The sequence below is a fragment of the Trichoderma aggressivum genome (assembly GCF_033847375.1).
Source record: "Trichoderma aggressivum f. europaeum strain CBS 100526 chromosome Unknown scaffold_004, whole genome shotgun sequence".
In the NCBI taxonomy this organism is placed as follows: Eukaryota; Fungi; Ascomycota; class Sordariomycetes; order Hypocreales; family Hypocreaceae; genus Trichoderma; species Trichoderma aggressivum.
Window position 1 is genome coordinate 597,506 of NW_026946370.1, and position 26,686 is coordinate 624,191.

Here is a 26,686-nt window from a genome sequence, read left to right on the forward strand (position 1 = left end):
AGAGCTGAATGCTTATTTCTTGAGGTTTTTGTACGAGTAAAAGCCATATATGTGATTTTAAGAAAATAGTAACCTTTTGAAAATATCAAGTGTACATGAAAGAACAGAGAAGAGTACATGAAGAAACAAATGAAGCCGTCAAGTCGTGTTTCATAGAACCCATCGTAACCAAATCCCTCGATCCAGAGAAACAATCCAACCATCTACATGCCATCACATTTCCTTTTCAACTCTTTTCCGCGCCTCCAAACACACTCGCCGGCACCAACCTCGACCTCTTAGCAATAACCTCCGACAACTGCATAATCGACAACGAGCTCATCAATTCTAGCATCTGCACATGCCCTCCCAAATGCCCCGTGATCCAATTCCTCAGCTCCACCGCGACGAGCGAATCCACGCCGTACGTCGACACCGCGCGGTCCGGCTGGATCTCCGTCGTGGCAACGGCCAGCAGGCGAGCGAGTTTCTGCTTCAAGCCCGTAAACACGGCTTCTACGGCTGCGTCGCCGCTGGACGAGCCTCGCAGAGCGGCCTGCACGTCAAAGGCGTCGTCTTCGCCGCCCTTGGAGGCGCGAGGCGTCGTGCGAGACCAGATGTGCGAGAAGCGAGCATCTGGACGCTGCGCGGCCGGGGAAGAAGGGTCGGGAGCGAATTGGCTTGCGCCGCAAATGATTTGTCCCTTTGCGACGGGATTCTGTATGGCGTAGTTGATCACTGCGAGGACTTCTTCCATAGTCTGTGGCCGGACGTCGGAAGGAGGCAGCGTGTCTTCGTCACCGTTTGCAGGGTTGTCTTTCTGCATTGTGCCAATGTTTATGGCTCTGACGGGTAATCCAAGACGGGCTTGAGACTGGGCGAAGCTATCCCGGAACGCACCAATTGCATCCGTGACGCTCTGTTCAGGGCCACCTACAACAGAGGAAGTGCGATTCAGCAGAATGAAGAAGTCGAGGTTTGAACCAAAGGCTTCTTGGAGGCTGATGATGCCTTTTGTTGTGGGTTCAACAGTGGTGGACCACTGAGAGTATGTCACGGATGTAATATCCGTATCCTAAGGACCATATTGTCAGCTGATGCGCTCTAGAGAACAAACACAGAGGTGAAAGGGGGCTCTTACAAATGTCTCGGAATCCCCAAGAATGATTCCTCTAATGGGCGCGCCCACGCTTGCGTCTCTAAGTTGATCTACAAGGGGCCGTGTGGAAGTATTACCGGGGATAAAGGCAACTTCGGTCCCGAGTCTCTTCACGTCATCACATACTACCTCAACGCCAGACCCTTGACACGCAATGAGACGATGAGCTCCCAGTTTTGCCAAGTACTTGGCAATTGCTGCGTCCAAGTTCCCAACACTGCCAACAACAAGGTAAGAGCTGTTATTTTGCAGAGCCGCAGGTTTGGGCTTTGGCGGTTGAAACTTGAAGCAGGTTAGTGACGAGATTATGCAAAGAAATGTTGTAAATGAACACAACTTACCTTTAAAGGCAGACTAGAGTCCAGCTGGAACACAGTCTTGCCTACGTGACCACCCGCCTGCATAAGTCGAAGCTGCTCTGCGACGTTGGAAGCATGATACGTGGCGATTGGGCCGAGCAAGGGCAGAGTCCTCTTCTGGAGCATACTGAAGCAAGTTTCCAGCACCTCCTTGAACACTCGCGGCCTTTCTCGCGCGAGGAATCCCATGTTGACGACAGAGAGAGAGGCATTTCTCTGGAGATGTTTCATATCAACCCGTCCACCATTTGCCACATCCCTCTCGCACAACTGAATGATTCGGCCAAAGGAAGCTATGGCACTACAGCTTTCGGAAAATGCGTCTCCAGAAAGAGAACCCACGACAACATCGACACCTCGGCCATTGGTCAAGTCGAGAAGACGATGACCGAGGTCCAGATCTCGGCTGGATAATATACGCTCAGCTGGGATACCAAACGTCTTGCTAACGAGTTCTGCTCTTTCTGAGCTTCCAGCAGTAACATATATCTCTTCAACACCAAAAGCCCTCGCAAGCGCAATTGCCGCCTGGCCGACCGCTCCAGCTCCAGAGTGAATCAGGATACTCTCACCTCCTTGGATTCTGGCAATGTCTCGGAGAGCATAAAGAGCAGTTGAGTAAGCCAATGGAACGGCAGCAGCAATCTCACCACTGACATCTTCAGGAACCTTGACTGTGTGACGAACATCCACATTGCTGACAGTGGCAAGCCCATCAGGGGAAAAGAAGCTGACTCGATCTCCGACGGAGAAGCTTGACTGAGAAGCATCTCCAACTTCGAGAATCACGCCACTGCCCTCCAGGAGGAGAGCAGAATTGCCTTCCAGTTGGCCAGTAGTGGTCAGCATGTCCTTGAAGTTAAGTGCAAAGGTCTCCACGCGAACTTTGACTTGTGTTGGCTTGGGAGGTAGAGAATGGACTTGATCATCAGCCCAGTACAAGGAATCGAATACTCCAACAGAGTTGATCCGGAGACTCAAAGGTCGGTCGAAATCAGTGTAAACTTCATCGCGTGGGTGGTGCTTTGATGTAGCATCTTGAACCTGGAGGTTGACCTCTTTATTCTCCAGCAGACGTGGTATCACAATGTTTCCGTTGGACAGAGCAAGCTCCCATTCTGACGCTGAGTAAGGAGAAGCACTTGGACCGAGGTACTTTTCATATACCTGCAGGATCCCAGAAACCTCCGCCGACTCTGCGTCAATGTCTAGAGTGAAAAGGCTGAGATCAGGCCGTGATGCACGTAGGCTACGCGCCAGACCTGTGATGAGTGCACCAGAAGTTTCTGAGCCAGCCAAAGAAGCTCCCTTGGTTACCCAAAGCACGGCTTTGGCATCACTCAAGAGGTTCTTTGTGTTTTCCCAATCCTTCTCAGATGCTCCCACCAAGAAGTCCTCAGCAACGTCTGGTAGGAAGATGTAGGTCCCAGGAGCGGCTGTCGCTTTAGCAAGCGGAACGATGGACACTACGGTTCCCGGATATCGCGCCACCAGTCCACTGCGTAGCTCACCCGCCAAGTCGTCACTCTGCTGTCCTGTAAAGATGGAGATGTTTCCAACGCCCGCCTTCACTCCGGTATTGGCAGCGTGAGAGATGAGTAGACTTGCTTCATGCTCTTCATCTGATTCAAAATCCCTCATTTCGACTGAAACACCAGAAAAGCCGCTCTTTACGAGGACCTTTTCCCATTCTGGTGTTGACAGAAGAGGAGAGCTTATGCGCCCTTCCTCTACACCTGCCCACCAGTTTGGAAGGCTCCCGCCGAGGAGACCCCATCGCAGGGATGGCGCTGTGAGCTCTATAAAGGCAATCTGACCATCGGGCTTGAGAAGGCTATTGAGGTTGTTAAGCGTATGCTCAATGCCACGTGCCGTATGTATAGCATTTGATGTGACGATGATGTCGAAAGAATTGAGCTCAAACCCCTGTTGCGCCGGGGACCGTTCAATATCAAGACACTTGAACTCCATGACATCTTCAAACATCTTCATCGCCTCTTGAGCCTTGGAAGTGTTAAGATCGGAAACATCGGTGAAAACGTATGTGCCGCGGGTAGTAGCATAGTCACGCTTATCCCCATAGAGGGCCTCGAGAAGTACAGATGTCAAGACGCCATCTCCCCCACCAACTTCTAGAATACGCAGATTCGGCACTTTGTATTGAAGCAACTTGAGATATTCGGCGAGCTGTGTGTGGCATCTACTGAAGCAATCATCGTCCAAGTAAAGGCGACGCAATAGCTCAGTATCTGGCAAGACAGACATTATGTCTTGGTTCCCTCGTAAAATGTCCGCTAAATGGGGGCCAAGTTGATTCAACACCTGGCCTGCCGCACTCAGCGCTTGGTCATTGGAATTGGTCAACGGGGCGCTTGAAATATCCTGCTCTTGCATCCAGCCGTAGAAACGTCGCAGATGGTGAGTAATTGATGGCTCATCTTCGCTTGAGATTTGAGCAAGAGTATCTCGGATGATGCCAAGAGAAACTGGATCACAATTTTTCCGCAGTTGCTGATTCCTATAAACCAAATTTCTTTGGCAATACTTGGCCACAGCGTCTCTTGAAGAAGAAAACGGGTCCATGAGCCATTCGACCTTGTGACATAGGGGATCATCAACCTGGCTGGCGTCTTGCTGATAGCTACCCAGGGACGAGAATTTGATCCCTCCAACACGAAGTATGACACGGTCTGCATTATCAAAATCTGTGGCGAATATGTCGGAGGAGTGCTGTCTCAGCCCATAGGGGTTGGTCCTAGCCGCAATGGAGATTTTGCGTCCGGGTATGAGATCTATGTCTGTGGAGATGCAAAGCTCATCAATAGCGGCGACGACCTGAGGACCGTCCAAGCTATTCGCGAATTTCACGCCAGGCAGACATGCCAAGAAGCAGCCTTCAAGTGTCGTAGGATGTATGTGATGTGGTTCTTGGTGGGCCGAGGGCATTGTGGCTTTCACATCCGGAACAGTCAGCTCACAGCTGGACTCCCAGGCACGGGCTGAAACGTTATCAAGGTTTGCAAAGCACCCGGAGTAGTCATTTCCTGAAGAGCCAAGAAGCTTGTAAAGCTCCCTTGACTCTAGTTGTGTCCACTCGTCAGAATCATCACCCGCCCGAGGCAGGGCGGCTGTAGAAGATGAGCTGGTTCTCAGTCTTCCCATATTCTCTGATAGAGCAATCAGCCCTCGACAGTGCTCCGTAGATTCATTGTTCTGAGACACACTGTAGATTCGAAATTCTTGCCACTTCAAGCTCGAGTCACGAGATGTCACGGAATAAGGGCGCAGAAGGGTAAAGACTTCGGCTCCAAATGCATCGTCCTGGATAAGAAGAGGTCGATCAATGACAACTTGCTTGAATTCTATTACTCTGTTCTTCCATGGGCGTTGCAACGTATTCGCCTGGCGCTTCAAGGCCTCCACAATCATGGTGAGGAAACCAGCTGCGGAGAACACAATCTGGCCATCAATGCAATGGCCTTTGACCCATGGCATTTCGGAGAGCCTGATGAACATTCTCCAAGACGGCTCAGCGCTGATACTATCAGCAGCAGCAGATCCCAGAAGATCATGGCGGGGAAACTTTCGCATACGGTACGCCTGACTTCTTCGGGATTCGTTCCAATGCGCCTTGCCATGATTCCAGCTATATGACGGCAAGTTGGTCAGAACCTTTGTGTGGACACCCAAGGGGTTGTTGGCGCCTGTAAGTGCAATGGGAAGGCCGTGGGTGAATAGGGAACTAGCAAAGGACAGTGCACTCTGAACTGCGTCTTGGTTTCTCTTCAAACAGGAGAAGTAGTTTGAAGGCAATCCCGGAATGGTCTTTGCTATTTGAGTAGCAGGCCCCTGAAGAGCTGAGTGAGGGCCGAGCTCGACCATGACAGTGGGTGGCAACGTAGATGAGGAACTACCCTTTACAGGTAGACTGAGAACCTTGGACAAGGCTGGCGAGAAGCGAACAGGGCGGAGCAGATTAGAAACCCAGTATGCACCGTCCATCTCCCGGCCGTCAACTTCATCACAAGTGACTGAAGAAATCATTCGCACACCAGGTTTGAACTGGCAAGGTTGAAGTTTTTCCAGCGCTGCCAGGTAGAATTCTCCAATAGCAGCCATGTGAGATGAATGGTAAGCTACTGGAACAGCGAGTTTCCGGTTGAAGACACCGTCTTCTTCCAATTTGGAGGCAATCTCATCAATGGCCGCAACGTCACCGGACAGCGTCACACTGGTAGGACTGTTGATGCATGCCACATTCACAGTCTGCTCGCTGTACTTTGATAGATACTTTTGCGCATCAGTCTCTGACAGACCTGCAGCAAGCATCCCACCCTGCCTTGTGCCCTTCTTCAGCTTGAGATAGTATACCGACTTGCCCCTGTGGTAGGCCACCTTGAGAGCGTCCGATGCGGTTAAGCTTCCAGCAGCATATGCTGCCGCGATTTCTCCACTCGAATGGCCGCAGACCAGATCGGGATGGACGCCCCATGAGGCAAGAAGATCCACCAATGCGACCTGGATCGCCGTACAGCAGGGCTGCGCCAACTCTGCGTCATTGATGCGAGAGTTCTCCTTGGTCTTCTTCAATTCATCGACCAAGCGCCAAGTTGCGCCCATCCGGATGAGCTCTCTTTCGGATTTCAGCATAGACTCAGCATAGACTGGGTACGAGAGAAGCTCCAAGCCCATTCGCGCCCATTGCGCTCCCTGGCCTATTGAGGAAGGAATGAAATTGTCAGCAGGGGTTGATCGATGCCACTCATGGTTGGATTTAGCACAGTCTCTCAGCGACTTACCGGTGAAGATGAAACACGTTCGCGCATCCGTCAGTGCTTTGACAGGGCGGATTGATCCCAGTTCAATCTCTCTGAGCCCTTCTAGGAGTTGGTCAATGTTGGAAGCAACAACGGCAACCCTCTGTGAAAGTCGGGATCTCCGAGATGACAGCGTAAAAGCCAAGTCATCCAGAGACAACTGTTGACGGTTTGCCTTGCTCGCCATGATGAATCTCTTCCACGTACTGGCCAGCTTGGCAAAGCCGTCTTCCCGCTGGTGGCTCCATACAAAGACTTTGGAGCCTTTGTTTGGAGATTCGGTAGCAATTGCGCCACGCGTTACCCTTGTCTCAACTATTGGTGTTGGTTCTGCTGTCTTGGCGGGTTCTGTCCAAGCTTCGAGAATGACATGGGTATTCGTACCCCCATAGCCGGATCCATTTATGGATGCGCGGCGGAGCTGCCCTTCTGGCCACTCTTGGAATTTGGATGCAACCTAGAGAGGAGAGACTATCGGTCAGTCGATGTTGTCATTTTTCCTTCACTTGCACAGGGAAAGCTTTTTTCAAAATGTCTTTGCGCTCACCTCTAGCCCCCGTGATTCCAATTTCAAATTGGGGTTTGCATGTTCAAAGGTAGGAGTCGGAACAATGCCTCCCTTCTCAAGCATCAAAAGTACTTTGACTAAACCCGCCAACCCTGACACGCATTCGGTGTGGCCCAAGTTAGACTTGACGCTACCGATAATAAGCTTGTCAGACCTGTCCGAGCAAAATGCATTATTAAAAGCAGTTGCCTCGCAGTTGTCTCCCGCATTGGTACCAGTTCCTAGAGGTTTCCTATGTGAGCGAAGCTGGACGAAAGGCCTTCATCAGGAGGTATGTTACCATGTGCTTCCACGTAAACCGTCTCCCTGGGATCAAGCCCAGCCGTCTTGTAAGCACGTTGAATTGTTGCGTACTGGCTGACTGGCGATGGCATTGTAATGCCCGGGGTTTTGCCATCGGACACGACTGCGCTACCGCGGATGACGGATCGAATTCTATCGCCATCCCGAAGAGCTGCGCTAAGGGGCTTGAGGAGAATGGCAACTACACCTTCACCTCGGGCATACCCGCTCGCGCGAGAGTCGAAGGAATAACACCGGCCGTCAGGGGAGAGGAACCTTGAAATTGTTTAGCAAAGGGTATTCGACAAGGGGGACACCTAAATCTTACTGCATGGACGAAATGATGGACATCTTGTCGGGGTCCAGAATTAGATTAGAGCCCCCCACCAGAACTTGGTCAGCATCACCAGCTCGAAGAGCGTGGATGGCATCGTGTACGGCCACGAGGGCGCTAGAGCAGGCCGTGTCGACGGATTTGCTGGGTCCGTGCAAGTCAAAGGCATAGGACACGCGGGCGGATGTGAGAGACGGGCCGGTCCCTGTGAAGCGGTACCTGCAACACGGCGGTGAGCATTCGTAGAGAGATGATACACCAGGTTTCGCCTCCTCCTCCCCGTCTTCTTTTTTGTGGTAGAGTTGAGCGAGACTTACATTGGTGACGTCTCGGGATCGCGACCGAGGATCTGATCGTAATCCGTGTATGACACGGCGCAGAAAACGCCCGTGTTTGAGCCTTCGAGCTTATTCAGGGGAATGCCGGCATTCTCAAAAGTTTCGTAGGCCACCTCGAGCATGAGTCTCTGCTGAGGATCAATGGCTTTGGCTTCAACTCCACTGATGCCGAAGAAGTCATTGTCAAAGACAGCTGGGTCCTGGTGAAGCAGATGAACGCCCCGAGCGTTTGTCTATGAAAAGAGCGAGTTAGTCTTTAATCCCTTGATAACAAAAAAAAAAAAGCAACACTGTAGAGAGGCGTGAGAGAAGGAGAAGGGGGCAAGAAGAGGATTCCCTCTCCATCTCTTGTATTCTCTCGACTTGTTCGACTCTGCAATCCGCAACGTACCGAGCCGGGGAGATGGGCCTGGGGGTGCCAGAATGACTCCATCTTGAATCGGTTTCTGGCATTGCTAGCCCAGCTAGTCCTCCCGCTTGACAACATCTGCCAGAGACCATCCTCATTGGAAGCAGTGCCCGAGAACCGGCAGGCAGATCCAATGATGGCAATGGGCTCGGCCCCGTTGGCATCCAGCCAACGAGAGTCAATGCCGTCAGTCGAAGCCATGGTCTGTAGGGGTTCGACTGGAGAACAGAAAAGACTCTACTCTGCTATGGAGAGAGCGAGAGAGAGGGTTGACAACCCAGGTTCGAGGCTAGGGATATATGCGATTGCCGAAGCGTAGTGTCAAACGAGCGGGAATAAATAAGCTGACTTCATATGGAATAATCTCCTTGGCCGCCCCAGTTTTGATTGCATTGCAGGGAAGAGGATACGGGGGAGGAGAGGGTAGAAAAAGGGAACGAAAAGACGGATGGCATGAAATGCCAGGCCTAGCTCGCTCAATGTCGCCGCCATGTGACAGCATGCAGGTTGGAGAGGAAAAGGGATCGGCCTGGTCAGAGTGGCCGTAAAAGTGGCCGGCTAGAAATCTGGAGACGCGCTTGACACGATCCGCCGATGCGTGGCCCATGAGCGCCGCGGATAATATAAAATTACCCCCGACCCGGCGATTCAAGATGGCATCTCGGGCACAGCAATCGGACCAGACTCTATTCGCACGACACTCTCTCGCGCACATCTCGCAACAATGGGCTCGATTGCCTTTTCGGAAAAGACGTTGGTTCGACCAAGCAAGGCGCCCGTGCCAGGCCGGATTTCAGTCACACCGCTTGATCAATACATGGTCAGGGTCATTCTCCCGATGATGGTCATTTTTAAGATTGATGAGCCTTCGCTTCGGCCCATAATTTTACAGAATCTGAAGAGGGCCCTCTCGCTGGCCATTGACGAACTGACCATTCTGGCTGCGGACATAATTCCGTTGGACCCAGCCAACGACACAATCCAGCTCGAGTACGGCCAGGACGCAGGAGTCTGGTTCCACGTCAAGGAGCTGCCAGACGTCGACTATGAGGACCTGGCGCAACGCAATTTTCCATTCTCCGCCCTGCCGGCGTCTCAGTTCGCCCCGAAGCCTCTGGGCCACTCGGCAACAAGTCCCGTCATGACGCTGCAGGCGACGTTGATCAAGGGCGGCCTGGTCCTTACCTTTGGCGGCCATCATGTGGTCATGGACGCCCAGGGCATGGGTACCTTTGTGGCTGTCTGGGCCAAGCATGTGGCCGCAGTCTCTGGCGGCCTGGTTGTCACCGAGAAGCAACGGCTGGACCACGATTCGTTGGAAGCATCTCAGCTCTTCGGCCCAAGGATGGAACGCCCGCTGTCCGAGTTCCCCACATACCAGACTGGCCCGGATCGATCATACGAGCATATGCAGGCCAAGATCCTGCAGAAGGCCGTTGCGGGTGACCACGACGGAATCGCCAAACTCGTTCGCGTGTCCCATTGGGCCATGACGCAGGAGAAGCTAGACGCCCTTCGAGACGCAACCGTGCCACGGACCAAGGAAGAGTCGTCTGTCACTGCCAATGCCACACTATCCGCGCTTATCTGGAAACAAGTCACCAGGGCTCGGCGGCTCACGGAGAAGCAGGTCGCCTCGAGCTCGCTTCTCACTTCGGTCAATGTGAGGAGGCGCGTGGATCCGCCACTGGCCCCCGAGTACCCTGGCAACGCCATTGCTCTGGCCAAGGCTAATGCAACGGCTGAAGAGCTAGAAGCGCCCGGGGTGGAATCCCTCTATGCAATCGCAAAGAAGGTTGCCGCTTCCATCGAATGGTGGACTCCAGACGAGCTCTGGTCCTTGACCGGCGCGCTGCAAACCTGTGGCAACGTTGCCAATAAGCTGCTGCCACCACTCAACTACGACGTGCTAGTCACGGCACCGGCTCGGCTGGGAGACATGCTCAAGGAGGCCAGCTGGGGTCCGGAGCTTGGGGACATCAAGGCTCTGAGGTGGGCATTCCCGGCCTTCATGGACGGCTTTGTCATTATTCTGCCCTCCATCCACGGAGGAATCGAAATTATGCTGTGGACCGCGCCGGACACGGCCGTGCGACTGAAGGAGGACGCGGATTGGACGAAATGGGTAACTCAGCTGGAGTAGTGGTTGGAGTTGAACAGCTGGCTCCGGCTCAACAGCTACTTCTTGACCCAACCACAGGATTGATGGATGGAGGCGATTTTGGAACTTTGTACGGGCATGACTAGCCCGACCCCCCTCTACCGCAGCAACAGATTGTGATATGATTAGTCGAATCAACCCAACACTTCCTTGATGACAATTGGCCCATTGGTCTCGCTCTCTGTTTGTGTCTCATTGATCGTACCAACAGCCGTCTGCAGCGCGGCACAAGTGTACTTGGCACGCCGGTCATTAGCACGCCGGCCATTAAATACTAGGTAATCCAAGGAGCTCTCTACACTGTAGGATATGGCGGCGGGCCGAGCCATGATTAGGGGCGGGACGGCTTGAGAATGAGGATCTTAACTTCCAAGTCCCCTTGTCAATGGAACTCTAGGTTTCTTGGCCAGGCAGTTAGTACGAGCCGTATGTAGCACCACAGCACACAACAGGCAGAGAGAGAGACCTTGGACGAGGCGCTCAAACGCCGCGTGTGTCCTTTACCCAGTTTCCCGGGCTAGCAATATCAAGGTGCAGGTGAAAAGCCGGGTTGCCAATGACGTGTGCAACTCCGGAGGGGGAGTGGAGGGGCCAACTCAGCGAACCCGACAATGTGGTTGAGACATTGACGGCTGATTGGACGGCAAAGATGGAAGAAGCAATTAATAACGGGGGAAACGGGCGGGGTTCCATAGCACCGGTATCCGCGGGAGACCCAACAGCAGACGGCCGAACGAACCAAGAACCGCCTGCGACCAGGGTGGCGGGATGAGTGCGTCGAGGGTCCAGGGGAGGGATCCAATCGAGAAGCGGTGAGAAATTAGCTGCGCCGTCCCAAGCAGCATCTCCAAATCCATGGGCGCCACGCGACAGATTTGCGGGAAGCGAAATCTGATGAGTCCGGGCCTGGAGGAGGATCTGAAACGAGAGACTCCCATATGCGAAACAAGCAGGCCTTGTCGAGTCCGACGCAACCAAGGCAACAGAGGCAGAGCACTGTAAGCCAGAGAACAAGGTAGAGCAAGGCAGAGCATGGCACAGCAAGGCACAGCAAGGCACAGCAAGGCAAAAGTGCGTTGACGATCCGAGCTCTGTACGAGGACGGAGTCGCCCACATGCACCCCATCCTGGCTGGCCCTTGGACATTGGACTCGTATGTGACTCTGCATGTGCATGTGCATTACATTACAGCAGCACGTCCATGGCTAACCAGCTCGACAGAGCGGCATTGACAGAGCCTCAGACGAAACCAAACAAGACCCTGGACCAACAACATAGGGAGTAGAGGCCGCAGAAAGGGCCCTCGAAGCCGAAGCCGATGAGGAGCGCGCAAACATCCCTAGCGGCACATGGAATGAATGTTGGCCACCAACCGAACTTTGCCGAGTTGTTTGTCCTCGTGCCCGCTCACCGATTGGACCGATAGGCGACTGCTGTTGCGAATGTGCTTTTGTTTTGGCCCCGTGAGGCAATTATGCTGGATGAGATACATGGTGATGTGACAATAGAAGGAAGCCGAAACAACAGACGATGCAGAGGAAAAGTCTCCGCTAGAGCCTGGCCCGTACAGCAGCTGGAGGCCTGAAAATGCCCATGGCTGGTCCTATGGCTGGTACCTGCAACGCGCTGCACGGGGCAACCGCAGCTGCATGTACCTGCTAATGCAGCTGCAGATGCAGGCCAGCCCGTCTCTGCGAACGCGGCAACCGAACTGAAACAAACACCTTCAACTGCCATCGAACCACCGCTGCCTTGCTTGCTCGAGCTGAGCATTAGCATCAGCATCGGCATCAGCATCAGCATCAGCATTAGCATCGTCATCCACCTGCCAATGCAACGATCCGGAATGCTCCGCGCTAGTCAAATGTTTGCTCACCGAAGCTAAAAGAGATTGGCCCAGACAGCCGGTATTCAGGGCTCGGCCAACTTGGCATCCCGGGCCTGGATAGAGACGGAATACGACGTGGATCGTCTGCTGCGAAACACCCGAGAATCGGCAATAAGGCGAGGCTGGGCAGCTCGGCCGAGATCACTCTGCTTCTGCCACGCACATGGTGGCCGTCTGAAACATGGTACCATTCCCTCCCTCTCGCAACGAGGGGAGGCATGATGCTTGCTTGCTTGCTTGCTTGAGGCCAGGCCAGGCCAGACCAAGTCAATGCAAACCGCAAACACTTCCCAGCATTACTCGTTTCGTCCAATCCTCGATTAACAACGCGAGTCAGCGCAATTTAGGATCTACGGAAACTTGTCCGCGGTCTCTCGCCAGGGTGCGGCATGTGTTGCGGCACCTCCTTGTCCTAGGTACTCCGTCCAATCTTTGGCCAGTCGCATCACCACTTTGCCTTCAGGGCTCCCATACCTACATACCGTCTGTACCTACCGTACGAGCACGTCCAACTGCTACTCCACAGCATCTCACGTCAGTACAACTACAGAGGCGCCACGGAACATTCTCGATTCACGCCGTGCCCAGGGCAGGCATGCTTGTCCAGTATGACAAAGCTACAAAGCACCCGTCCCGAGATGTGATGGCATCACACGCCTATATCCGTCCAGCGCTCGGCTATACGCTTTTATATCCCGCGTCTGCCTCTACCAGTGCTAGTGATGCATGGAATAGCGCATTCCAGGCAGCTGGATCCCAAGACCCAGACAACTGGGGGCACATTATGTAAAGCAAGGTCCAGAGGAGTGTTGGTACTGGCCTCGGCCGCAACCACCGGACCGCATCAGATGCACCTGGGAAGAGATGCAGCCAAACAGAGGCCAATCGATCCGTTTTGAATCGGCTGCAGCAGAAGCTAGCTCTAGCGCTGCCAGCGGACAAACTCGACAACTGACAAGTTACCCAAAACCAAGACAGGGGTGCCAGGCGTGAGTTTTCAACACCAAAAGGCCTCAAGGTCGACGAATGTGATGAGCAGCTACGATGTTCATTTCGGGTAGCTCAGCGGCTTGGAGAGTAGTAGCAGCGATATTGTCACCAGCATCAGCAGCAGCAGCAGCATCGTCCCGAGAGTATGGACGCTTACGGGTCCGACGGCATGCGCCATCTCTTCGACTGCAGCTTACATGTAGTTTACTACAGATGCGTGCATGCCTTACCATTTATGATAAGGTACACAAAGTCAGCACGTGCTTTTGATTGGCATCCATCGGGCCCCTGGTCATCGATCCTTTGGTCTAAAACGCCATTTGAATTCATGCAACTCTCGTATGGCGTCCATTGGAAACCTGGATATACCAATTACATCTCTCTCCCGCGGGGTCACCGATCAACGTTTACCATTCCAGACCAGCACCCCGGGCTGCGTGTTAAAGCCTGTCTAGCGGCGCCTGGGTGACGGGCGCGCAGGTGCAGTAGACTGCGATGCACGCACACCCAGACACACATACCGAAAAGCGAGGTTCGATTGCTGGCGAGGATTGCAGCTTCGCGGATCGAAGGGGTTACGTACAGCCTCCTCCATTCATTTGGTTTAAGCGAAGTGCCCCTCGGGAGCAAGGCCACAGCTGAGCTGGCCGATTTGTCGTGTGTAGACGAGGAGTCATGAGACAATGACTCCATCGTCACAAACCACATGGAATCGGCCAGCCCAATTAGCCGTAGAGCTGGTCCCAATTCCCCAACTGCAAAGACCCAGTACCATGGAAGCACTTACTCTGTTACAGGAAGTGCCTGGATTGCCGTTCGCGCTCCCTGCTCCGTATTAGCCGTATTAATGGTTGAATATAGGCATGGATGGATGGATACGAGCAACGACTTGGCAACATCGATGCATATTGTTAAGAGGACCGCCTCAGAGACAACTGGAGCCCGCCATTTCCGAATTACAAGATCAAGCCTTCCCGTTGAGGTACAGGGTGCCTTGTTTAGATGGTTGGTTACATCTGCCAGTATTCCATGCTCGCCTTGCTGTTTACTATACTGCCTGGGATAAGCACAGCTATTATTCCTATTTCGACAGAGTCACAGCAACCATTACGGAGTTTTCTGCAAGGATACAGGTCATTTTCATTCCTTTCAGAGGTTCAAACCACAGCCTCGCTTAGACATTGCCACCCTGGAGTGTGATCCAAACCAAAGGCCACGACAAGGAAAGAATCGTCTCGCCCAAAGTATCCCCGAGGAATACCTACATGCGCATCTGCACTGGGTGTTTGTTATGCGCGTCTTCCGTCCGTCCGTCATGAAGAGGGGATCAGAGAGGCCCGAGCTGTCGTCAACCCGCGTTATCCAATTTCGCCCAGTCTAATAATACATGCTGCACGGTCCTCCTGTTGTTCTGTCTATCCTGCTAGTAATAGCGGTCCGCCTCCGCGACCCTTCGGAGCGGTGCCCCGGGCTTTTCTTACTTGCACGGGGGTTACACGGACGCCACATTGGCTCTATTCGGCAACTCTGATGCAGGCTATTTATCTCATCGGCGAAGCGCAAGGATCAATCGTGGCTGGCTGTGTCATTTGTGGTTGAGAGACGGCACACACATTCAGTCAGCGATGGAACAAGTCCAGCTACCAATATCCGATGGGCAATTTCTATGAGTAATGCATTTAATATGCTTATAATAGGGGAGCAGGGGACGATGGTCCGTGGGGACTCATGAGGTCAGTCTAGTTTATGTGGGCTTGCCGGGTGTGATGTGGATGTAGGTGTTGGTTGGATAAGGCATCATGTGTTTTGTATCACCACAGACTAACCAGGGTGCAGAAAAGCTCATTGCGGTGAGGGTATACACATTCATGCCAATCCATCGACTCAGCTTTTACACGTAACAAGAGGGACACCGTAGTGTCCAAGACGGCAGCCTGTCTTTGGTCAAGTGATCCCTCACTATTGTCCTTCATGGAAACAGTGCTTTTTTTTCATGGCCCTCCTTGGCTGGCCTCCGAAAAAAAAAAAAAGGACCGACCTAGCAGGTAGTGGTATGTGACCCATTCAGAAAGTACATGGCCAACATTTCAAATGCTCCTCGTTGGCAAGGATCGACGTTACGTGGTGAAGTTAATGCAAGGCAATCCAAATCTATCATTTCGCCCCCGAAATAAAGCAAGGGGAAAAAGATTAAGATGGAGGGACTATTGCACATCTTGGCAGAGCCGTAAGCCGAGCCTGACCGCCAAACTCGACTCTCTTTCTCTGCAAAGAGCCTGTCCAACCCGTTGTATCTGCCTCTCCCTCGGGAAGAAAGAAACATGCAGCTCTCACTGGATGCATGTGTGAGACCCCTTTTCCGGGCAGTGCTGGAGCAATTGCTCCTGTGAGCTTTTCGTATGATGAATGGCAACTTCTGATGTACTCGTAGTGTAAGATGGTTTATGCTAGCTAATGCTAGATCGATTCTCTGGTACGTAACTAGCTCTCTTTTGCTTTCAGATGCTCATCTGTGCGTCGTGTTTGGGTTCGCTGACCCGAGTGTATGAGCAGTACGTTACATACCAATCCATGAAGCAGCCCCATGATCAACAGTTCATGACGGCTCTGATTGTCTTTATCCATCCATTGTGCCCCCGTAATAACAATGACAAGCATTATGAACGGCAATCGGGGGTTACTGCTGACTGCTGACGCTGCCTGCTGGGCCTGCTCCCTGCCTTGCCTGATACACACGCTCCCTTGTGCATAATAATGGGAGAGCGTGTATAACTCTCAGAAATGCGAAATCCAATCTTGCGGGCTGAAACCCCAAGACAAAAGAGTCTCATATCTCATCCGGGATGCTCAAGATCGACAATGGACGAGTTATGGCATGACTCGATAGCACCAGGTTATTCGTCATTCCTCTTCTCTACTCTGTGCTTCGCCATCTGAGATCTCGCGCTTACCTCCGTCTCTGGCTTAGACTTTTGCAAGGCGATAGATATGTGATTGCAAAGTATTCACATTCCTTTTCATGCTTGTCAACTCGGGGCGATTCATTCGAGAGAATTAACACCAAAAAAACACTTGCAGCTTTCAACGCGTATGTTCTCCTTTTTTCTGTTCAGACGGCTCAGCCCTTACTGACACCGCGATCCGACGAGCAGCCCGTTCCCGGCCGTGTTTCCCTTTATCTCGCCAAGACATGCGTGTCATAATATTGAGGGTGGCTTGACAACACGTTTGACACAGCTTTTCATCCAATAGTGCGGACATCTCATCTCAAGATGCAAGGGACTCTCCAATGTCTCACAAGTTCCTCCGCATGCGCTTGCAACAGTCCTCTCCGCTGGGGCAACGCAAAAACCCGCCCCCCGTGTCTCGGACTCGGAAGGGCAAAGGATTGGGCAGACACGATTAGTTTTTGTCTTTCAGCTCTGGGTGTTATGTCTTTCAGCTATCGGGCTCAAGGAAGAAAAGCCGGGCCGCTCCGAAGCCTGCTTTGGCGCAACGCTCTGCGATAGGCTAGATTTCCCTTCCGGTGTGTCGTGGAATGACTGGCTGGGCGACGCAAGGGAGTCTCACAATAATATCCAAAGAGGTGAAAGCAGGGCACGAGGAGACCCGAAATGAGTGACAATGGGCGTCTATCAATGACTCGACGAGTGGCTCGTGGGAAGAATCCAGAGGAGAAGTGAGCCCGACCGTCCGAAGCATAAATAGGAGCTGTCTGTCCTTTCGTTGGGTACAGTTTGCTCTCCTCATCCCCATCAGCTCTTCTCCGACTCAAACAAACAACCAATCGCAATAAATAATCCTTCAAGATGAAGTTCTCCGCCATCGCCCTCTTCGCCTCGCTGGCCATTGCCGCGCCCGCCACGGAAGCCATTCAGGAGCGACAGATTGGTGGTGGTCCTTGCGCTGGCGGCGTCACCAACAACATCCCCAAGTGCTGTGGTTCTGGTATCCTAGATCTCCTGTACCTGGACTGCGAGACTCGTAAGTCATCCAAGGCGTCATCTCGTGTTAAAAACGTGTGCTAACAATGCCTTTAGCCACTCAAGTCACTTCCGTTCTCAACCCCCTGAGCGCCGTCTGTGGCCGTGTTGGTCTCCAGGCCAAGTGCTGCACACTTGGCATCGTAAGTGCTCTCATATCCTTACTTAACTCAGTGAGAAGATACTAACAAGTTTTCAGGCCGACCTTGGTGTTCTGTGCCAGGATGCTCTTCCCCAGTAAATTCTCAATTAACTGGTTGCCAGTGGCAACGTTCTGTTAATGACAACTTTGGGGTTGTTCTCGGAGCTTTGCAGCGTTATGCGGAATGGAGATGGTACACTTGATGGAAGGATTTTCCGCGGGGGAGTTGGATTGTCTGGGGTTCCGCAGGTGCTATATCATAATAGGTTGGTAGGGCCTGTCTAGTTAATATATGAACTTTCAACCGATATCTACATTCCCTCTATATTGTGTGTAAATGTTTGAACGCTATGCGACTTCCTGAAAACATTCATCCACCGACAGGTACTGGGCGAGTAGCACTTGTTGGATTCGACAGGTTGGTGCTGGGCATTGACTACGTGGGACCCTTCCCGGCCGCTGAGTCTGGGATCCGGCATATTCTTGTGGTAGCGGACTACTTTACACGATTTTGTTGGGTCTTTTCCTGCCGTGGGACGCAGGCAACCGAAGCATGTGTGAAGTTGGGAGCCTGGTTAGATGGGATGTCGGTGACTCCCATGGCATTCTACTCAGACCCCGGCTCGGCCTTTATATCCACGGGATGTAGGGACTTTCTGTTGCAGAGGCACATCTTGAGGATCCCAGCCCCGTCTAAGTCCCATCGAAGTGTCGGCATGATCGAAGTCACAAACCGCATATTCCAAGTCACCCTGAATAAGACGGTTAGAGGTAGTATGTGAGAGTGCTCATTGTCATCACAATGACACAAATCCACCTCGACAATGAGCCGCTTAGACGAGAGTTCTTATGCTGGTATCAGCACGTTAAATATTGCGAATTGCCAATTAAATCGTGGACTTAAATTCTTAACATAACTGATGTACCAGCTACTTACATCCCTAAGAATATCCCAAGTTTCAACATCGTTAATTTACGACTCTTCACAACCAATTCACCCATCTGGCACATGACCATGACTTGGTATGTCTATATACTCAGCCCAGAAATGAACTGTATCCCGATTAGATGAGAAATCGTTGAATCTCCTCGTGTTTGGCTACCAACCGTTATCTCTAATGCCTACCCTAAACAAAGGCCCAATTCTCAACGCCATGAACATTTACAGCTACTCAAACATGGTAATGACATAGTTTTATTGAAAAAGAAACTATGACATTGGCTTGGCAATTTGAAAGCAATATCGTCAATATGGCTGCACTACACACACAATATGTGTCGTTGCAAACTTACCCATTTTTTAAGTGGATTGAGTGATTGCATTTATCTAGCAAGTACCTGAATTTAACTACATGTAGATATATAACAATAGTAGCGGCTACTATAAGAATATAGATATAGTAGTAGTTGTTACACAAGATAAGCAGAGTAATAATTACTAGAGAAATATAGATATAGTCGCAAATGTTAAGAGAACAGGCGTATAATTTAACCTGTGGGTGTTTGTTATATTTTCGGTCTCAGTTTTTCTGTCCATTTACCACAAGCAAGTCTGATGAACGCGCCACATTGTAACAAGACCTTATTCCTGTAGCTACTCTAGGGATGATATACTCTCAATGTGCGAACCGTTGAAGATCATTCGCCAAGTGATAATGAGGAAGTTTTATCTAAAAGGTGTTGAAGGCGTATGGCCTTATCCAATTTAGCATTTCAACTTCCTCTTGAGTAATCAACCCGTAAGAGTTTGTTTTGGTAACAAACTCAGATTCCCGCGACAGATATTAAACATGTGGCCACGATGTCTCACAGGAATCGGAATGTAGCCAACCGGCGTGGGGGAAAACGGAACGAGTAAACCAGGCGCTGGCATTTTATTCTTGTGTCTGTATGAGCTTGTTAATCTAATGTTTCATCTGAATTTAAAATACAAATGATGAAAGGGCTGTTTCAGCGGTGCGAACGGGGCACTCCACTGGTGATTGTAACCATACAGTCACAATACTTACAACGTACTCCAGTTGCTTATCGTAAGAGTAAAGCGGGTTTCGTGGGAAATCCCAGTCGGAATGATACCCGAACACGTGTTGAGGTTGTAACCATGAGACAATACCAGGCACAGAGATCTTCATCTCCGCGGGTTGTTTGCATGGTTCGTGGGGACTCGATTTGATCTCTGCATTTGCTCTGCAGGATTTGTCTGTCCCATTTTCCTTGGGAGCGTCGTATCCAACAATCCGATGCCACCTCGAAGAAATACAGTAACGATCTTGGCATATAACTATCGTGGTCACGGTGCTTATTGTCGTCTAAAGAATAGGAGATGGACAAAATTTTACAACCCTGTGAACAGAGCACTGACCTCACTTTCTTTTAGACCGTCGGTATCAATGCATCTGCGGCGCAGAGACCAACTCCAAAAATCTAATCTCATGATGACATGTCAAGACCAACACCGTCTGTGCGGAGAAGTCTAGTGAATCCAATACCCCAGTGTCTAGACTCCATTCAACTGCTCGGTCTCCTCATCTGATGGAGAAGGACTCTTGGCAGGACAGGACTAGAGGAGGCCTCATTTGCCAGTCCAACTCACCGACATGGAATCAAGATGATAGATGATTGTCCATGGAGAAAAGGAATAGGACTTTTCGGGATATCACGGAGCACGTATCTTGCGATATCCGGTCAAAATAGGGACAAGAGATGGGTCCGGAGGAATGAGATTTTGGAATCTCACTACTAGTTTCGTGGCCAAAGACTAGAAGGCGCCATACTTTGAAAAGATGCCGGGGAAGAAATACTGGAGCCTAGAATCCCCCGCATTTGGGGTAAGAGAGAGAGATGGTTCATGGGGGTCAGAAGAAAGAAAATAGCGGCATTAATTCGCCCTCCAAGGCCGGGATGAATCGTAAGAAAGGCGAAAAGTTGGAGAATGGGAAAGGCTAACTGCCTTGCCACGACAGTTTCTTGTCAGGGGTACTCTTTGTCGACAAATTATTACGCCTCTTCCCCATCTTAGCCAAGCCTTTACGTGTGGAGAGACATGTCTAACCCCTTCCAACTTCAATAAGTCATGTGAAATGAGGGAGAATAGAAGGACAACAGCACAATACCAATTCACTTCTCACTAGATGACACAAATCTGTTGGTGGCACTGGGCGAAAAAAGAACAAAAAGATGGAGCGGCCACGCCACAAACTTTTAAGCTTGTAATCAAGGTTGTAAGTGGCGGGAGCCGGAGAGCCCGTTTTCTGGCTGTTGTTGGGCGGCTCTCGCAAGAAAATGGAGCGGTGCTCCGCTACTCGAAAGACGGAAAAGAGAAGGGGGAAAAACAGAGTCATGAGGGGAGGAAGCTGTCTGATTGGAGGAGATTTGACAAGATGGTCGAGAAACATTGAAGGCAAAAAGCAGGGATTGCCGACACCCTTGCATGGGGGAGAGACAAAAACTGTCCTCACACGGGAGGGAATTTCGGGCGGTGTTTTTCTGCTGTGGTGAGAGCGGGCGGACGGAGAGGAGGCTGAAGAAGATTAGAGCCCTCGTAAGGAGCCTATTATGGGCAGTGGAAGCCATCTCGATCGTCGTCTTGCGTCCATGCTAGTTTCCATGAGTCGTAGCACGGGCACCGGTAAGCAAAGATGGTGTGTCAGGCGTGGAGAAGGCGGCCAAGGCTAGGAATGATGCAACGCCGGGTTTTCTCCTGTAAGGAGTTTTTGGCCGAGCGAGGGAGAAATAGAAGCAGAAGCAGAAGCAGTTGGAGAGTGCTCCGTAAACTATGTGCTTATAGAGTAAGGGCAAGACTCGGCCTTGGAGATATCAGACCAGAACAGCAAGGACCGGAAAGGACGAGACGCACAGAGAGATATGGAGTAGACAGAGCGATATTCCGTAGAGACTGACTCAACCTCTTGATTCATCCACTTATTCATCGTCTGTCCCTGGCTCTGGGCGCTTACTCAAACCCCGTTTGCAAGAGCCGGGCCAAGACTCTTGGTTCAGCACTGGCACTCTCTTAGACCGCAAAAAGGCCCCCATTCAAATAGATATTCCACACCATCTTGCTCTAGACCCAGAATCCCACAGGCAACGCCAGCGCTAGCAGGGATATGTCTTGGGGTTAGGCTGGGGTTTGTTGGCAGATTCCGTTGGCTGCGTGGGTGTAAGAGCGAAGCCGGCGGGCAAAATCCCGTCTGGGGGTTGCATTCTTCTCCAGCATATAGCCTTTCACCATGGGAGCGCTTAAGCTTAATACTAAGGTAAACATCAATCTTAATATCGACACGCTTCGGTGAGTGGCCAGAAGGGCTGCGAGCGGGGATCGAGGGCTGGAGCCCTGCAGACTGTGATTGGATCAGGACATCCTGGTTCCATTCATATCTCCTCGTGATGGTAGTTGTAGTTGTAGTTGTTGTGGAATCAAGCCTGGAATCAGTCATCCTATCAGCATCGCCCAATCCTGCGTGTCCAACACGTTACAGTACATGGACGTGGCATGTGTCTTGCTTGCTCAGGCCTTTCGCACTCGTGGCATCAGCCAAGCGAACCGTCTCGCGTGTCCGCGACATTTCAGGCGTTTGCAGATCGCTCAGCCCGCTGGTGCTCCCCCAGACTAAGCTGTTTATTGCATCGTATTGTTGCTTCTGCTTCACGACACAGTCGCCACATCCCTGGCGCTCCTCCTATCGCCATTCACATTACACGAAACCATGTCCTTTTCTCTCTCCACTCCCCCAAGTTCCCCCATTGCATGATGACAACCCTTTCCTCGAGTCCAGTCCGTGCCAGGGCCGGACTTTGAAGCCGTGACGGGGCTTTGACTATCCCCAAGTTTCTCTCTCTCTCTCTCTCTCTCTCTCCCCCTCTACCCATGTAACCCCGAGTATTCTCTCCATGGGGTCATCCCCGCATCCCCTCACCCCGATCCCTTCCAGCTCAAGTATCTGGCCCATCTTTTCCCCAGGTCTGTCTCTGCGGAAGATGACCGTGACACCGCTAGGACATGTCTCGGCGCAGCTTCTGCTTATTCCTTTCTCCGTGATTCGGGACGCCCACCTAGCAAAACAAAACTGGGACTCTCTCTCTCTCTCTGGGGTACTTGAAGAGAATAAGGCGGAAGCGGGGGTAACAGCTAGCACATGGCGTAGTATTGTCATGATGTTGTATTGCACTTTGAACTCCGTAGAACCGATATCCAAAGCAGCAACTCGAAACACCGAATTTGAGCGCCCAACAGCTTCATTCGTCCAAAAGCAAACTTTAGCCCCAAGCCTCGTGGGCTGTTAGTCCCATTCACAGGGAAAAAACGAGGCGTACGAGTAAATACAGCCGGATTCCAGATCTAGGAGGGGACCATCTTTTCAGCCGTCGTGCGTCTGCGGTATTGTTCGTGCCCCCATGTCGGCGTCGGAAAATGTCGTAAGACATGCATGACCCTTTCGTGTCTTTTCCCCCCAGCTGAGCCCATTCATTGCCTTTCATCTGGTATATAAATAAGGTTGTCGCACTGATCACATTCTCGCCCCCATGGCCAAAGCTTTCTGTTGGTTCTCGTGCTACACAAAAGTACGAGTATAAAAGTCTGTACGACGCCAACAAACCAGGCCCAGCGTCTCTCATCTTATACTTTCTCCTCATCCCCCCTTTGGCTTCGACATTACTACATTTACAGTTTCATCTCATACGTGTAGTATATCCCCGGGAAACCATGGCAGATAACAGGACTTCGAGGCCGAATGAGCCCGCCGACGACTTGGCCAAGGGCGTCTTCGCCACGGCCAAGCAGTCGTGGAAGGATCTCTTCGTCTGGAAGCAGCGCGTCGTCATCACCAACGGCTACGGCGAGACGCGGTGCGAGTGGCAAGAGCCCGACCGCTTCAAGAACCCCATCAGCCTGTTTGCTCAGCTGTCGCTCAGGGACTGGATCTTCTTCATCGTCGGGTGGCTCGCCTGGACGGCCGACGCCTTCGACTTCCACGCGCTCTCGATCCAGACGGTGAAGCTGTCCAAGTACTACAACACCTCCAAGACGAACATCACGACGGCCATCACGCTCACGCTGCTGCTGCGCTCCGTCGGCGCCGCCATCTTTGGTCTGGCGGGTGACAAATGGGGTCGCAAGTGGCCCATGGTCTTCAACATGCTGGTGTTGGGAGCGCTTCAGATTGCCACCATCTACAGCAAGACGTTCCAGGAATTTCTGGCGGTGCGAAGCTTGTTCGGCCTGTTTATGGGCGGTGTTTACGGCAATGCCATTGCCATGGCTCTGGAGCAGTGCCCGTAAGTATTATGATTCCTCTTCGCTCGCTTTCCTCTCTATGTGCTCTCTCTCCTTTCGCTACTCTTGACATCTTCTTTTTTCCTTTCCTATGAAATCGAAGCCACCATCTTTCCTTCTAGCTTCACGACACTAACATCTCTTGGCTCTCCAGATCCAACGCGCGTGGCTTGATGTCGGGCATCTTGCAGCAAGGCTACTCCATGGGCTATGTCTTGGCTGCGTGCGCCAACCTTGGCGTTGGGGGCGCCACCGATTCGTGGAAGACGGTCTTTTGGATTGGAGGTACGTGACCTGAAACATTACCTTGTCATCTCCAAGTCGCTCCCAGTTCATCATGGATCCTGTCTAACTCTCAGCACAGCTGGATTGTCCATTGGCGTCGGCCTGCTCCGAATTCCCTTCCCCGAGTCCCAGCAGTTCCTCGACGCCAAAAAGGCCGGCAAGAAGGCTTCTTCGCCCGGAGCCTTTTGGCGCGAGACTCGCACGATGCTGGCCAAGGAGTGGAAGATGTGTGTCTACTGCATCATCCTCATGACGTGGTTCAACTACTACTCGCACACGTCGCAAGACTCGTACACCACCTTCATGCTCGAGCAGAAGATGCTGGACAACGCCGGCGCTTCCCGTGCTTCGATCCTGATGAAGGCCGGCGCCGTCGTCGGAGGCACCATCATCGGATACGCCAGCCAGTTCGTGGGCCGTCGCCGCACCATGATGTTCGCTGCTCTCATGTCTGCCATTCTGATCCCCGCCTGGATCCTCCCCGAAGGCGAGCGACCTCTCAGCGCCACGGGCTTCTTCATGCAGTTCTTCGTCCAGGGTGCTTGGGGCGTGATTCCCATCCACCTCAACGAGCTGTCGCCCCCTGCCTTCCGTTCGTCCTTCCCTGGTGTCACCTATCAGCTCGGTAACATGATTTCCTCGCCCTCGGCCCAGATCGTCAACGCCATCTCCGAGAAGACCTTTGTCACTGTCGCCGGCGGTACAAAGGCCGAGGCCTACGGTCCTACCATGGGCATTGCCACGGCCATCATCGCTACGGGTATCTTTGTGACCGTCATGGTTGGACCTGAGCGACGCGGACGCAACTTTGACGGTGTTGTTGCCGGTGTCGAGCAGAGCGACTCGGAGGGCAAGACTATCGACGAGCCAATGGACGAGGAGAAGGGCGAAAGCCGAGTATCACAATCGGAGAAGATTTAAATTTTTATTTCTCTTTTTATTTTCTTTCCAGTTGTGATGTGTCGAAATCTTCCATCCGTATAGTTCAAGGACAAGGGAGGAGATGTATTAGTTGAGCCCTTTTGGCTGAAGAGTTGAGCATGCGATTTCGCGTATTGCGCTGCGAAATGACGCAATGGTTGAGCTAGATACAATATGAACAAAATATAAGAACAATCAGTTTAGTAGCTCTCCATTATTGCAGCTTTACCTTTACTTTGATTGTTGTGACGTTGTGGGATTGCGCATGTACTTTTGAAGCCTACCTACCTAGGTACTGACCTCATTGTATAGTGTATCGTGTAAAAGCACATGGCAAGCCCAGTTTCTGCAATAGTCTAGTTTTGTTCTCTTCAACGTCCTTAGTAATTCCAATTCCAGGAGAGTTGGTTCCTGGGCGTATATGCGATTAGTTTCCATCTCCGTCGTTGACCCCTGTCATGGTGACGTCGTTTATGAGCAAAGCGCCGTCACCGTTTCCAAAAAGCCAATCAAAGACCAACAACATGCAACGAACCTACAATCGCTTGATTATGATAACAAGTGCTAACCTCCACAACTTGCAATAACGCGGGCAGATCAAGTCATATTTCCCCAAATGATCGACATGCGGCGTGCCACTCGTGACAAGTTCGCCTACAGTAGAGCCCCAGGTTCCATCATAACCGGCTAGCAGCGTCATGATCATCATCGGTTCGCCACACAACCGTTTCCGGAACGGGCGCCATGCGTTCAATATGGCAAAGACGTTGGACGGGTTCCGAATCAGGCATTCGTTGTCCAAGATGTTTGCAGGTTTCGTGCATCATGTCGACATCATGGATGTGTGTCATGGCTTGCCACGAGATGCTGCAAACTGGATATAAATATGCCATCGCAAAAGGGCCAACCCTGTGATACTGTCTTCTCCAAAATCAGAACAAATTAAAAAAATAAAAAATCTCATCTTATAATCAATCAACACAGTTACCACAACAATGCCTCTCTCCAACAAAAAGCACAACGCCGCCGTGGCCGCAGAGCACCAAAACCTCGCTGCCTCCGGCGCCCTCGGCGGAGCCCCGGCAAACATGAACGCAAACCTCCCCGGCCCGGCCCCGTACACTGCCGGTCCGCACCGGCACGACATCATGAACAAGCTCGATCCCACCGTCGACAGCGGCACCGGCGGGATGCAGGTTCTCACCTCGGGCGCCCACAACAACAACACCGCCGCGGCCGGCTTCCCGGGCCAGCCTGTCGGAGGACAGATGCCCGCCGGGGGCGGCGTCATGGGCAGCAACAACCCGTACGGCGCCCAGCACAACTCCCGCATGGCGAATGCGCTGGACCCTCGCGTCGACTTCGCCCAGGGCCAGGCCGGAGGTGCAAACTACTACACAAAGGGCACAAACGTCGTCCCGGGATCGGCCGCCCAGCCTCGGAATATCCCCGAGGGCACCTACGGCCCTCACAACTCCCGCCTCGCCAATGCTGCGGATCCACGAGTCGACTCCGACGCAGACCGCCATCGGGCGAGAGGAGTCGGCGCCGGAGTCGGGCCTGGAGGAGCTGGAGCCGGAGCCGGAGCACAGACAAATGCCAGACCGGTCTTCCCAGCTGGCGTGGCTGGACCGGCTCCCACGACGGCAGGGCCTCATCGACATGACATTCTGAACAAGCTTGATCCGAGCGTGGACAGCCGATCTGCCACCAACGTTGATGCGACAGGCCGCAGACTTGTCTAATTCGACTCAATGATTAGGATAGTCTAGCCTGTTACACTTGATGTTTGAAACG

General features: G+C 52.1%; 5 protein-coding genes across 5 annotated transcripts; 4 read left to right on the forward strand and 1 right to left on the reverse strand.

Moving 5' to 3' along the window:
• Positions 1-226: 226 nt before the first annotated feature.
• On the reverse strand, positions 227-8,446 carry Triagg1_1767 (uncharacterized protein; the record flags this gene model as incomplete). The annotated part of the gene is made up of 8 exons (XM_062895873.1): positions 227-1,054; positions 1,121-1,420; positions 1,480-6,771; positions 6,862-7,103; positions 7,163-7,440; positions 7,493-7,717; positions 7,816-8,069; positions 8,228-8,446. The coding sequence occupies 8 exons, from the start codon at positions 8,444-8,446 to the stop codon at positions 227-229; spliced, it is 7,638 nt and encodes a 2,545-aa protein (XP_062759306.1).
• A 523-nt stretch (positions 8,447-8,969) lies between these two features.
• On the forward strand, positions 8,970-10,388 carry Triagg1_1768 (uncharacterized protein; the record flags this gene model as incomplete). Its single annotated transcript, XM_062895874.1, has 1 exon — positions 8,970-10,388. One exon carries the CDS (start codon positions 8,970-8,972, stop codon positions 10,386-10,388), a length of 1,419 nt encoding a protein of 472 aa, XP_062759307.1.
• Positions 10,389-17,093: 6,705 nt separating this feature from the next.
• Positions 17,094-17,508, forward strand: Triagg1_1769 (fungal hydrophobin; the record flags this gene model as incomplete). Its single annotated transcript, XM_062895875.1, has 3 exons — positions 17,094-17,268; positions 17,325-17,410; positions 17,467-17,508. 3 exons carry the CDS (start codon positions 17,094-17,096, stop codon positions 17,506-17,508), a joined length of 303 nt encoding a protein of 100 aa, XP_062759308.1.
• A 5,605-nt stretch (positions 17,509-23,113) lies between these two features.
• Triagg1_1770 (uncharacterized protein) lies at positions 23,114-24,889 on the forward strand (the record flags this gene model as incomplete). The annotated part of the gene is made up of 3 exons (XM_062895877.1): positions 23,114-23,685; positions 23,838-23,968; positions 24,048-24,889. The coding sequence occupies 3 exons, from the start codon at positions 23,114-23,116 to the stop codon at positions 24,887-24,889; spliced, it is 1,545 nt and encodes a 514-aa protein (XP_062759309.1).
• A 995-nt stretch (positions 24,890-25,884) lies between these two features.
• Positions 25,885-26,634, forward strand: Triagg1_1771 (uncharacterized protein; the record flags this gene model as incomplete). The annotated part of the gene is made up of 1 exon (XM_062895878.1): positions 25,885-26,634. The coding sequence occupies one exon, from the start codon at positions 25,885-25,887 to the stop codon at positions 26,632-26,634; it is 750 nt and encodes a 249-aa protein (XP_062759310.1).
• Between the last annotated feature and the right edge of the window lie 52 nt (positions 26,635-26,686).